General features: G+C 35.9%; 1 protein-coding gene across 10 annotated transcripts in view; it reads left to right on the forward strand.

Annotated features, from left to right (window-relative positions):
* Nucleotides 1-13,717, forward strand: part of RESF1 (retroelement silencing factor 1) — a 305,299-nt gene that overhangs the window by 203,207 nt on the left and 88,375 nt on the right. For 9 of the 10 annotated variants that reach the window (XM_087855759.1, XM_087855757.1, XM_087855758.1 and 6 more), the window contains 3 exons: nucleotides 2,780-7,850; nucleotides 9,137-9,220; nucleotides 11,720-12,439. In XM_087855759.1, coding sequence (XP_087711885.1) covers nucleotides 2,837-7,850; nucleotides 9,137-9,220; nucleotides 11,720-11,886 — 5,265 coding nt within the window. In that variant the 5' untranslated portion in view covers nucleotides 2,780-2,836 and the 3' untranslated portion in view covers nucleotides 11,887-12,439. Of the gene's footprint in view, nucleotides 1-2,779; nucleotides 7,851-9,136; nucleotides 9,221-11,719; nucleotides 12,440-13,717 lie in introns of those variants that run through there. The other variant, XR_006782301.2, reaches the window with a different exon arrangement.

Genomic DNA, 13,717 nt, shown 5'->3' on the forward strand with positions numbered 1-13,717 from the left:
AATGAATGTTGAATTTTATCAGAGGTTCTTGCATGTGTTGAAAGGAACTTAGCATTTTAAAAAATTATTGTCGTGTTATTGCTTTAATTAATTTTCAAATGACCTAGTATTTCTGAAATAACCCCAATTTGGTCAAAGGTTATCCTTTTTATATGTGACCCCATTTGGTTTGCTAACATTTTGTTTAGGATTTTTGCTTTTACGTTTTTGCAGGAGATTGGCTTCTTAATTTTCCTTTTCAGCTTTTGGATGACAGCATCAGTGAATGAGCTCTGAAGTGTTCTCTCTTTTATCCTTTGTTATATTGGATTATTTCTTTCATAAATGATTGCTAGAATACTCCAGCAAAGCCATATGGGTCTGGCATTTTCTTTGTGAGAAGATACTTAGTTATCAATGGCACTTCTTTAAGGAGATCAGTATTCTTCCTGGTTAGGTGTATTTTTCGAAGAACTTCTCTGTTCCACCTAAATTTGAAATGTATTGGAATAAAATGATTCAAAATAATGTTATTTTAACATCTGTAGGGTCTAGTGGTAACCTCTATTCCCAGTATTACACTTTGTTTAAAGATTGATTGATTTTATAGAGTGAGAGAGTACACACAAGCTGGCTAGAGGCAGAGGGAGAGGGAAAAAGAGAATCCGCAAGCAGACTCCCTGGCTGAGCACGGAGCCTGATGCAGGGCTTGATACCAGGACCCTGAGATCTTGACCTGAACTGAAACCAAGAGTTGGCCACTTAACCAACTGAGCCACCCAGGCACCACCCCCCCCCCCCGCCCCTGCCAATATTACACTTTTACTATGTCATGATCATGGGGCGCCTGGATGGCTCAGCCATTAGGCGTCTGCCTTCGGCTCGGGTCATGATCCCAGGGTCCTGGGATCAAGCCCCGCATCAGTCTCCCTGCTCTGCGGGAAGCCTGCTTCTCCTCCTCGCACTCCCCTTGTTTGTGTTCCCTGTCTCGCTCTGTCAAATAAATAAATAAATAAATAAATAAATAAATAAATAAAAAAAATCTTTTTAAAAAATAAAATAAAATGTGATCAGTTTTGTCAGAGGCTTACTGATTTTTATTCTTTTTAAAGAATCACCTTCTGTCTAGTTGAATCTCTACATTCGTGTTCATTATTTTGTTTATTTCACTCTGTCATTTCTTTCCTTGTGTTATTATTCTTAGGTAAATGTGGGGGATTGTTTCCTTATTTTATTTTATATTAATTAATTTTTTAAAGATTTTAAGTAATCTCTACACCCAACGTGGGGCTCAGACTCACAACTCTGAGATCAAGAGTCACATGCTCAACCAACTGAGCCAACCAGGCACCCCTCCCAGTCTTGTTTTTAAAATACGTTTATTTATGCTATGAATTATTGTCAAGTGGTATGTGAACGTGGGTATAAGAGCATGTTATGGACTGAATTGCGTGTCCCTCTTTCCCTGTTCATAGGTTGAAGCCTTAATTCCTAATGTAACTATTTGGAGATAAGGCCTTTAGGAGGTAATTAAGGTTAAAAGACATCATAAGGGTGGGGCTCTGATCCAGTAGGAGTGGTATCATAAGTAGATGAAGAGGCACTAGAGAGCGCTTTTTCTCTCTGTGTAAGCATAAAGTGCGTTCCTTATTTCTCAGTTATTTGGCAATTTCTTAGTTACTTTTTTCCCCTGTAATTTCTAGATTGAGTCTACTGTAAATTAATCTGAATTACTGTAATACTCTGAAAATTGAGATTTGCTTATGGCTCAGCTAGTCATATTGATATGACTATTGTTATGACATTGATATTGATATGACTATTGATACCAATATGGTCATATTGACAAAAATTCCATGTATGCTTAGAAGGAATGTGTATTCTGTATTTGGGGTGTACTGTTAATATGCTTAAGTTTGTTTAATTTTGTTATTTTAATTTGTCTTCATTTATTATGGTTATAGATTTGACCATTTTTAGATTCATCAATATACTGTTAGTGAGTTTAAGTTATTTTAACCTTTTTCGAAGGCAATTTGTCACTATTTATATAAATAATTTTAATGTCCTTTGACACATTGATTTCATTTCTAGGAATTTCCAGAAACATTTAGCCACAAATATAAAAGCATAAATACAGGAATGCTTAGGGTAGGATAGTTTGTAAATGCAGAGACTTAAGAAACCCAAATAGAGAACTGTTTAAACGTAAGCCAATAGAGGACTGGTTAAATGGGGATATACTCAGAAACTTTAATGTTATATAGACAATGAAGTTAATATATTTGTAGTGAAATGATAAGGTATCCCAATGATAGTAATGAAAATCAGACAAAAAGATAACGTTTTCTTTATGTGTTTGTTTTTTATGTATAAAATTTTCCAAAAGGGAAGCTAACAGTGGACACCCCTAGGGAGTTAGACAATGGGGATAGACAATAAGGACTTTTTACCATGTGTTTGAAATTTTTTGTTTTGTTTCAGTGAGCATGGGTTACTTAGAATAAAGAGCCTATTAAAATAAATAACAACAGAAAGTATTTGCCACTTCAGTGTAACAAACAAAATCCTAACTGTATGACGTAGAATGAATTCCTGTAAAACACCCCAGAAATTTTATTGGTCTTTGCCATATTGTTGCATCCTCCTTTGCTCTTTCCGTTGTTTCTCTTCCCCAAATTAAAGATGAATCTTTGGTCTGAGGTGTCTGGAATTATGATAGACATAACATAGGGTAAACTAATTTTCTTGGAAGTGTTACATAGACACATTTTTAATAAAAGATCTTTATTTCCTACAGATCCCTGACATTCAAAACAACTGACTTTTAATACACTGCTGCTACATCAAATCAACAATGAATTGGAATGCAAAACCAGAGAATGTCACCTTACCACCACAGTATCCTAAAAAGCAGTCCTCTTTTTTGGAGCAGGCTTTAATAAATACACTTAACACAACATCTCAAAATTCTTTAAACTATCCTGGAAGTAACCAAGAAGCATGTATGTTTCTTGGTAATTCAAATCCAGTTTCACAGCCACTGCTAAACATCAGAAATTATACAACTCCTCAGCAAATCCCTATTCCTGATATGCATAATGGGACACTTGTGGCCTCACAAACTTCAGTGGAAAGAATCACATATGCAAATGTTAAAGGATCCAAACAACTAAATCACAATTTGCAAATGTCTTCAGGAGTTACACAAAATGTGTGGTTGAACTCACCAATGAGGAACTCTATGCTTTCTCATACAGGGGCAACTGTGTCCCATCAAACTGGTTTTGGAACTAATACACCTAATATACATGCACTACAGAATCAATTTGTAACATCAGATTCTTATTCTATGCAACTACAAATGATCCCTTCTAATTCTGCAAGAGTTCCTGTAACTTATCAAGGAGCCCCAAGACTTAACCCATCTTTATCAGAACGGCAGGTTGATTGGGCACAACAGTATACATCCAGTGGACTGACTTATCCAGATTACAGACCACTTCCAAAGCAATACAGTTACTCATCACGAAGCTGTTTGCAAGAGCCTACTCTTCAGAAACAAAACCCTATGCCATCTACATCATTGCATATTAAAAATAGTCACCCTCCAGATTCTCCACGGACTTTACAGTCAAAGCAGACTGCAGCCATACAGTCCTATCAATATGCAGTTACTCAGACTGACAAAAGACCTCCGCCACCTCCGTATGACTGTAGATACACAAGCCAGCCTTTGCAGAGTACTCAGCATGTTATTAAACAGTCTTCTGTGGACATTCCTCAGAATCAAGAAATGCACTTACCTGAAATGAGGAAAGACTTTTCTAGAAGCTTTCAACAGCATTGGCAAAACCTTAATGAAAACGGCAGCACAGTTGGAAATTCCTGTAACTTGAAAGTAAATACCAATGTCACTCAGGCTTTTAATGAACCTGTTAGATCATCTGTGGCTGGTGTTCAGACCCTTGCTCAAAATAATCAAGAGAGAAGAATAGACTCTTGTGATCTTACTTCAAATCAAGTACTGGACACAAGTGCCACAAAAGAAAAGTTAGTGAGGGATATTAAAACGTTAGTAGAAATAAAAAAGAAGTTTTCAGAACTTGCAAGGAAAATTAAAATTAATAAAAATCTTCTGATGGCAGCAGGTTGTATTAAAACAACTGATACCTCTTACAGTGAATTAGCTCCAAATTCTGAACTGTCTCTGAAACAAACTGCCCAAATCCAGTCTGGACCACAGGTGACCCTAGGGACTCCAGAGGATAAACCACCATCCATGATAGAATCTGCAAAAGAAACACATAGAACACACAGTACAATGAATTCCAACATCCAGGACCCGAATTGGGGAAATCGTAACCAAGTGAATTCTGTTTTACTAAATTCTGTTTATTCAGAAAAGTTGCCAATGCCAGACCAGTTGCATGATTTGCAAGTAAGGACTTCTTTAAAGGCATCAACTCTTGAGATTACCCAGGCAACATTAAATAACACCCAGATTTCATCAGGAAATGTCAACGTTGAACTAAATGTGCCAACAAATTCTGAAACACCTTCTGTTCCTCAGTCTACATCCTTTGAGGAATATGTTTCAAAATATCCAAATAAAAATACGCTAATTCTCAGTTTACTTACATGTAGAGATAAACCTCAGGAGAAATTATTAAAAAATGCAAGCGAAACTATTCAGGGTTCTAAACCACATAGTTTTGAAATTAACCCAAATACCCAAATCTCTGGTAACCAACCGACTTTGAAAACCATGGAAACTTCAAGTACTTGTAATATAAATGCCAAGGTTTTAGACAACTCTTTTTGCCTTGAGCATAAATCCTCGACAAGTGGAGTGTCTTCTAAAAGTGACAGTCACTTTTCCATGGAATTGCTAGCAACATGTCTTTCTCTGTGGAAAAAGCAGCCTTCAGAACCTACAGAGGAAAAACAGTATAATGAGTCAAAAAACAGAACAGCAGTTGGAGTTTCAATGCCTGTGGAAACGTGTGATAAGAGTCCATTTTCAGTTGTAGGACATTCTCAGAACAAGATAGTAAACACCTTACAAGAAACAGCTTTGTCAACAGTAGTACAGAATTATGAGTCTTCCAGTGCAACTGTTACAAAGGGAACAGAACTTCAAGTAGCTGTAGTGTCACCCTTAATTCTTTCAGATGTGAAAACATTGTCTGCCAAAGGAATAACACCTGAAGCTGTACCTGAAACACTGTATCCAGTTATTAAAGAAGGCAGTGTTTGTAGCTTGCAAAATCAGTTGGCAGAAAATACAAGTGTTACTGCTCCTTTGAAAGCTAGTCTTAAGGAACCAGTAGCAGGTACCACAACAAACACAAAGGTGTTCTCACCAATTCAGAAGGAAGAGCAAAATGAGTCAACTAATTCAGAAGACACACCTAATAGCAATCAAGGAAGGCATATCAAGTCAGAACCAGATACCGACTATTCTGTGAGTGAAGGGCAAGCCTCATGTAAGTCAAGGAACAGTGATACTGTTAGTGGTGATATGTTACATATTGACAATATTTGTTCTCTTGTTGAAGGTGATACATCTTACAATTCCCAGATAGCAAAGATCTTCAACTTGCCTCCTTTGAAAAGGGTTGAGCCACAGAAATCTCTACCCAATCACCAAGTGATAACTAAGGGACAACAAAAAGGACAAATAGATACCCTCACTGAAAGTAAAGACTTTGGTTTTCAAAATGGTAATTTTTTACAGTGCACAGATGTTTCACATAAAATAACTGATCAGACAGAATCTCTGCAACCTCCAGAAACATCTTTGAAGTATGTTAAAGCAGATAGTGGAATTCTAGAGGAGAGCAGCTTGGACCATATCACTAAAAAAGAAAGCATGGCTAATGATGTGTGTTCGTCTTCTATTCAGCAGGATAGTTGTCCTCAGGAAGTTGACTCGTCCTGCAGTTACACTACCCAAGATCCTGCAAGAAGTGAGATTCTCAGTGATAAGGCATCTGTCTTATACCTACATGATCAGCTGTCAGAACTTTTAAAAGAATTTCCCTATGGTATTGAAGCTGTGAACACACATGAAGGTTTTGTGGCTCAACAAATAAACCACATCCCAAAGGATCAGACTTGTGATAAAACTGGTTGTGACTCCAAGGACTTAACAGACCAAATACAAATTACAATATTAAACTCAGATCAAATGAAAGAATTATTTCCTGAACATGACAGTCAAGTCTGTGAGGTAGACAAGTTGACGGAACATCAGAAAGAAGAACCCGTAAAAAAAGAAGGAAGCGACCAGTGTGACCCACAAGCAGATACAGATGGAAAGACTGATGATAACTTAATGGATTCAGAGAAAGATGATGTCGGTTGCTGTGCATTGGGGTGGCTATCTATGGTTTATGAAGGAGTACCCCAGTGTCAGTGTAATTCCATCAACAGCTCAACTTTGAAGGAAGAAAAAGGGGAAGATCAGTGTTCTCCTTCGAAGATCAACAGTCATAAACTAGGAGAAAGAACTTCTGATAGAAATGTCCCTGTTGGGTGTAGTAGTCCTCTAAATAATAATACGAAGATTCCTTTGACTTTTCCAGATATGAAAAACCATTTTCCTGAAATAGATCAAGGCAAAAATACAAATGGTATGCCCAAAACAAAACATCACAAATCACTGAAGACAGAACAAGAATTACCAGGTCAGTTTTTATCTAAAGGTGATAAAAAACTAGATTCCATGCAGAGTCACAAAAGAAAGGGAAAACTACAATTTCATGAGATAACTTTTCACACCAGTAGTAAAATGACAAAGTTTTCTCAAGAGAGCCTGCACCAGAAGCTCCTGGCACAAAACTCACGTCCACTAAAAGCAAAGGTGGGTTTTTTGACAAATAAAAATAAAGATCTACGTATGAAGAATAGTTCTTTGGTACAGTCAGTATCCCCAGAGAAAATAAAATTGAAAGCAGGTGGCTTGAGACAAAAAGTTTCGGAAAAAAGGAAGTTAGATGATGGGAGCATACTTGATTCTAAGATAAAGAGGAAGAAATATGATAAACGAGAGCAGAATAAAAATGTGGGAGATGGTTCCTTTAAATTATGTAATTTTTCGTCAATCACAAATGAAAGAGCTAGGGTTAAAGAAAAGGCAGTATCAAATATTAAGTCCTCAGGCTCTAAGGATAGTTCATCTAAAATTAATAGAGTTCTAACACCAAAGGAGTATTTGCAAAGGCAGAAGCACAAAGAAGCAGTGGGTAGCAACGCATCAAAGAAAAGCTATGTGAGAGATGTACCATGTGATTCTCAATACATGAAGCCCAGTAAACTTTCCATGCAAGTAGGGAGTTGTGGGAAATCAAATGAGAGACATAATAGCAGTGTGCAGACTTCTAAAGAATCCTTAAATATTTGTTCAAGCCATGGTAAAAATCTCAAGATTCACCATTCTGAGGAGTCTAAACCATACATTTCAAGAAATGTTAAGGGAATAGTTTGTGGAAAGCAAGCTGATAAAATGTGGATTGATAAAAGCAAATTAGACAAAAGTTTAAGCAGTATAAACAGTGAAGTGGAATTCAGTCAAATGCCTCCTCAGTCAAAGGATCAAAGGAAACTGTATCTGAACAGAGTTGCATTTAAATGCACTGAGCATGAGAGCATTTGTCTCACAAAATTAGACAGTTCACCCAGGAAGCTTAATAAAGAGAGGAGACCGGAAGATAAACCTCAGAGCCTCTTACCTGTGAAAGATGCCACAGAAAAACCAAATATGCTGGAATTTAAATTATGTCCAGATGGACTGATTAAGAATACAAATTCTGTTGACTGGAAGGATCTGCAGCCTTGTCCTAGGAAGGAGCAAGCCTCTGTGCAAGGTCTAGTATGATTTTTTTCATGGTGTCTGGTACACTGTAAGGCATTGTAGGTAAACAAGTGGGTTAGCACTACTTACACTATCTGGGTGGCTAGCAAAGGCTTAAATGCATTTGCCATTCCTTGGTATTTGTTTTTCTAAATTGATGGTTCATTGGGCAGTATTTAAGTTTATCTCCCCCTTACTGTAAATTGTCCTGGATCTGTAATGATGAGGTGTATGAAATTGTAAGGTTTGCCAAATACAAAGATTTCCCTTTGCACCAAGAAGCCTATATTATGAAAAGCATTCTTTGTGCTGTTAGAAAAGTGTTATACATTATTTCAAGTGTTTTGTTGATTCTCATATGGACTTTTGATTTCAAAGTCCTGTGAATTTGAAGTTTTGGTCTAAATATGAGGAGATAATCGTTACATACTAGTGAAAACTTTTTATACATATGGAAATGGTTCATCTTACTGTCATCTTTAAAATAGTTGGTGACTGTGTTACCGCAGAAGTTAAAGCATTACCAGTAGTCTACTCTTGAAATGGGAGGACCACAGAAGAAATACTGTCCAGTGTTGTTACCAAAGCCAGAGCATAAGCATGACTGTCAGTTAGCTGCTGAATGATAGAACTTTCAGTGTAGTGCCAGGAGGGAAGGAGAAAATAGAGGACTAATTTTTTGTGATAGTAAGGAAACGTGTAGGGGTTGTGGTTATTACATATAAGACATTGTGTTGAGAAATTCAGATTAGAGAACTAAAGGATTTGAATGGCAATCTTAATTTCTCCTGTGATGTTTAGATACGGTATCTGTTGGGGCACAGAAAGTTACGACGTAAATATAAGTTACCTTTTCTTGAAAGGAGATAGGATATATGATAAAATAGAGTTCAGAATTCATTTTGCAAAGTATTGGTGATTTCACTTGGCTTTATAAATAGATCTTTGGAAAGTGAGGCATGGGTGTAATAAGAACATTAGAAGTAGGTGGGGGCAATGGGAATGACTCTCTGTCTCATGTGCCCTTAAGTACCTTGAGATTTGTTGTTCAGCCTAAGAGGAAGAAACATAATTCCATAATGAAGGTAAACTTTTAAAGCAGCTCCTTTTCCGTTTATGATTCGGGCGTTTGAAATGGAAGAAGGCAGTTTTCAGGCTTCTTTTAGACTTGAGTTATATGTGAATATATTATTTAATACTTTTTAAAGTCTGTTTTATGCTTATATGATTTTCCTTCATTATAGTACTAAAAGAGATATGAATGCAATTTCTAGAGATCTGAAATCAATATTTAAATAGTTTCAGGAATAAAAAGTACAAAAGAAGACTGGTTAAGAGGTGTAACTGAGGAGAAAAGGATGCCAGAAGCTAACCAAGAAATAGGTAAAATCATCATCTATTTAAGTTTTTATTTTATTTATTGGGCACTCGATTATAGTTGGATTATAGTTAATGAAACTATTGTGAAATTTGATTTTTATCCGTACTTGTAGTGATTCAATATTTGTGTGTGTGAGTGGTAGGAAGATATTTTTTGATATTTTTGTCATACTGTGGTGAGGGGAAGGAGTTCCTCTTAACAAGAAAATATTTCTTACCATGAGTTAGGTAAGGGGTTGGCATACTTTTTCTCTGTAGGACTAGATAGTAAATACTAGGTTTTGCAGATTATAAGATCTCCTAAATACTTATCTCTGACACTAGTGAGAAAATGGCAGTAGAACAATAAATGAATGAGTATGGGCTATGTTTCAATTAAACTTTACCAAATCGGATTAGAGGCTGGGCTTGGCCTGTAGGCCATGTCCTGTTTGCCAGCTCTTGAGTTGGGTTATTTACAAGTTAATCCATTTAATTCTCAAATCCAGGTAGACGGGGATGTCCCCATTTTATCAATGGGAGGTTAGATCATTTGACTGAAATTCCATGACTAGTAACTGAATAGGCACTTTAACTGGATCCCTTCTTTTGAAAGTTAATTAAGTGTGGAATTTCAATTATTTTGATGATAAGAGACTGAACCTCCTAGTTAAAATTTCATTTTGCAATGAAGGGATTTGGGCTGAGGGCCAACCAGAAAAACCAAAGCTTTCAGCATCTGATTTAATTAATAGAACGAATGGACTTTGTTTTTAGGGTTTTGCATTGAGAACTAGAAACTAGGGTTCAGGAGTTTTATCTTCCTTTTGGTTAATTGAATATGCAAAGACAAAGAGTATGGAATTCCTTGCAAATGGAGGAAGGAGAATTTCACCATGAGCAACAATAAAGAGAGGAAGTGTGACAAAGTTGAGAAGAGAGCTTAAATATTATAAGCCTGTAGAAATGAAGTCTACACATTAAAGATGCATATAGGAAAACACTAAGTTGAATCGAAGACTCAACGAAGGAAGAAATGCACTCTTAATCAGAACAGGAAAACATCTGAAAGAGGGGAAAATGAATTTTAAGAGTTGTGAGAGGAGAAAACACTTCTAAAGTTGAACACAGGAATTTGAAAATGAGAAAGATGGAAGTGGGCATGGAGATTGGGCAAGAAAGGTCCTGGGAAATAGGAGAGACATTACCTCATAGAGAAGGTCAGAGGCACGATTGGAATCCGAATCCGAAAATACGGATGTCTGCACAGATTGACCAGAGATAAGCATGAGCTAAATGAATGACATAAAGATAGCCACAAATAGGATGAACAATAAACTGAAGTTGAATAAACATCAGTACTCAAAATCATGATGAAAAAAATACAAATTGGGGCACAAGCTCAAGGAGATCTGAAGCAGGGTAGAGAAAAGCCAAGATACAAGTCACAGCTCTGTCAAAAGTATAAGATCAAATTACCAGGTTGTACCTGAAACTAATATTGTATGTCAGTTTTATTTCAATCAAAAAGTAAAGGCAAGTAAAATTCACCTGTAATCTAAAAAAGCCTGATGAGCTTCAGGGAAAGTGTGAAAGACAGAACAAATACCAAGATGAAGAGGTGGACAACGTGAACCAGCGTGAAGAGAGAGAAAAAACAAATGTCATGAACTCCCAAACAGATGCAAAGAAACATTTTTGGATAATTATACATCTAAATTTGGTAGCAAAGATTGGAGTGTAGATGGTGCAAGTTGTAAAACCATATCAAGTCAGAGTAAAGTACAGAGAAGAAGAAGTTACAGAATCCAATGGAAAATGACTTAGGGACCCATCTGGGGTATCAGTATTACATTATAAAAGAAAGCTAATGAGGATGTACAAGGATTTGAATCATGTAAAGAACCAAGAGGGCAAAATACTTGACTTGCTAGAGCAGCAGAAAAAGATAAAACAAGACTATTTCTAGAAAAGAATGGCTAGAGTGGGGATGAAAACCATGGGAATTCTAAATAGGAGGAATGGCTACCGAGAAATAGAGGCACATCTAGAAATGCAAGAAGTAGGAAAAACTGGGCCCATCAAAAAGATAATGAGGCTAATGCAATGCTTGAAATGGTCTAACAAAACAGAAAAACTACAGACATGTCTTAGAATACTTAATGTATAGCAAGGGCAGAGTGTTAAAATTGTCTTTTCCATTCAGTGGTTGGGACTGGCTGATAATATACTTTTTATTTTGCTAGTTTAGATAGCTGTTAAAAAGGTCACATCTATAATAGTGTGCAAATGGTAGTAGAACAGAATAGCCCTGGGCTGTGAAGATGGGATGAGAGTAGAAAATAGTCCCCAAAGAGAGGCAAGATACCCTGTGTATAATAGGTAAAAAGCCATAGTTTATCAAATTACTTTTTTAGTATTTTATCCCAAAGAAGAATGTAGGTTTTCCCTCTCCCTTTTAATTGATTGTAAATTGGTCACTAATACTGAGTAATAAAGTAAATAAAATTTCTATTTCCTTAGATAATAATGTTTTGGCTAATTCAAGACTCTCCAAGAGAAGCTTCAGTGCAGATGGATTTGAGACACTACAAAATCCAGTAAAAGATTCAAAAGCAATGTTTCAAACCTACAAAAAGATGTATATGGAAAAGAGAAGCAGAAGCCTTGGTAGCAGTCCTTTAAAATAACTTTGAGGCTAATTTTTTTGATGGTTCTGTAATTGGCACCAGAAATTTTCTGTTCAGAATATTTTTCTAGAAATGCTCAGAATTGCCATGGTAAAATCGCAAGAGATTTTAGTTACCACTTAGGTTATGTATATCATTGAAATTACTTAATTAAGATGGCTTGAGGACCTTACCCGTGGGCACCAGGCATAAGAAATGGATGGTATTTGTCAGGGAAACCACAAGGTATTGAATTTCAACATTATTGAACAAAGTTTACCATTGTTTATTTTGAAATGCTAACTATCCATCCTGAGAGAGGGCTGTTCTCAGTTAAGTACTTGTTTATTTTGGCTGGGACTGTAAATATGTTTTTATTTTTAAAGCTTATTAGCAAAACTTATTTTTTAAAAATGCTCACTGTGAATGTCAAAGTATATTCTGAAGTATTTTATACCTAATTGTAAACTTTGTCAGAAGTCTTGTTTTGTACTTGTTAAGCTGGACATAATTTTTGGATAATGTTTAAACATTACTTTTCATACTTGAAATAAACATTTATTTTTAAAATATATATGAAATCATAATGGTTTGTGTTTGATTTTCTACTCTCACAACAGGGCACATTTTAGAAGGGCGTGTTAAAAAGGAGAAATTTTAACAAGCTGTCAGAAGTAAATATTTTCAGATTGCATTCAGAAGAAGAACAAACATTTTCCTAGGGTCAGGAAATTGCAAGCATGGAAGGCGAAATGGTTCTGGGTTTTACTTTATGGCTACTAGGAAAGTGTTGTTATTTTCATAAAATTTCCATGCTATATGTATAGTTCATATTCATTTAAATAATATATTTCTGGGAGTAGGGAGAAATGGGGAGTTTAATGAGAGTATAGTTTCAGTTTTGCTGTTGTGTGAGTATTCTTAACACTATTGAACTGTACACTTAAAAGTCCTTAAGATAGTAACTTTTATGTGTATTTTATTACAAGTTTAAAAACTACATTCTGAAGACTTCAGAAGACTGGACTTCTCATAAAATGCTAAGCAGCTATGCTCGTTTCTACTAATTAATGGTCTCATGTCAATAAAAGATTCAGTTAGAAAAGCAATGGTTGGGAAAACTGCTGGCACCCTAGCACCCATCAAGGCAACGGCTTCAAACTGTGATAGTCATTACATTGATCATTGTATTCTTCACTGCTGGAAACACTCAATATTTTTTTTTAACTCATAATGTCCTTGATAAAATAACAAGAGTTGTTAATATTAATAAATCTCAATCCTTTAGTATACATCTTTTAAATATCCTAAGTGAGGAAAAAGCAATGGCCATTGAGAAAAAAATAATTTTTTGACTTGTAAACTGAACTGGTCCCTTGGGACATCATTATTACTTGAAGAAATCATTAACATTTTTCTCAACTACGTCTTCCTGGCATTTCAAGGAAAAGAAAAACATTTGTTAGTGATAAAATTTAAGCTTCCCCCCAAAATTAGGATTTTGGAAAACTTGTATCTGCAACCAAGTTTGATAGCATCCTACTGCTAGATCTCTGAGTTCATCGGAAATATTAATGAATGTAATTATTTTAAAAATCTTTTAAGTAGGCTCCACACTGAATATGGGGCTTAAACTCAACAATCCTGAGATCAAGAGTCATATGCTCTACCAACAGCCAGCCAAGTGCCCCTGACTAATTATTGTTGGTGTTTGCTAAAGTATGTCAGTATTTGGAAGATCTGCATAACTTCGTGAACCAATATTTTCTGATGACCAATGCAAATTGATAAGAGCTCTACTCAGAATGCCAGGTAGAACAATGGATTTTAATAGAAGAATGCAAAAAGATAG

The sequence above is a fragment of the Ursus americanus genome, chromosome 25, assembly GCF_024610735.1.
Source record: "Ursus americanus isolate L20-20 chromosome 25, mUrsAme1.1.p, whole genome shotgun sequence".
Lineage (NCBI taxonomy): Eukaryota > Metazoa > Chordata > Mammalia > Carnivora > Ursidae > Ursus > Ursus americanus.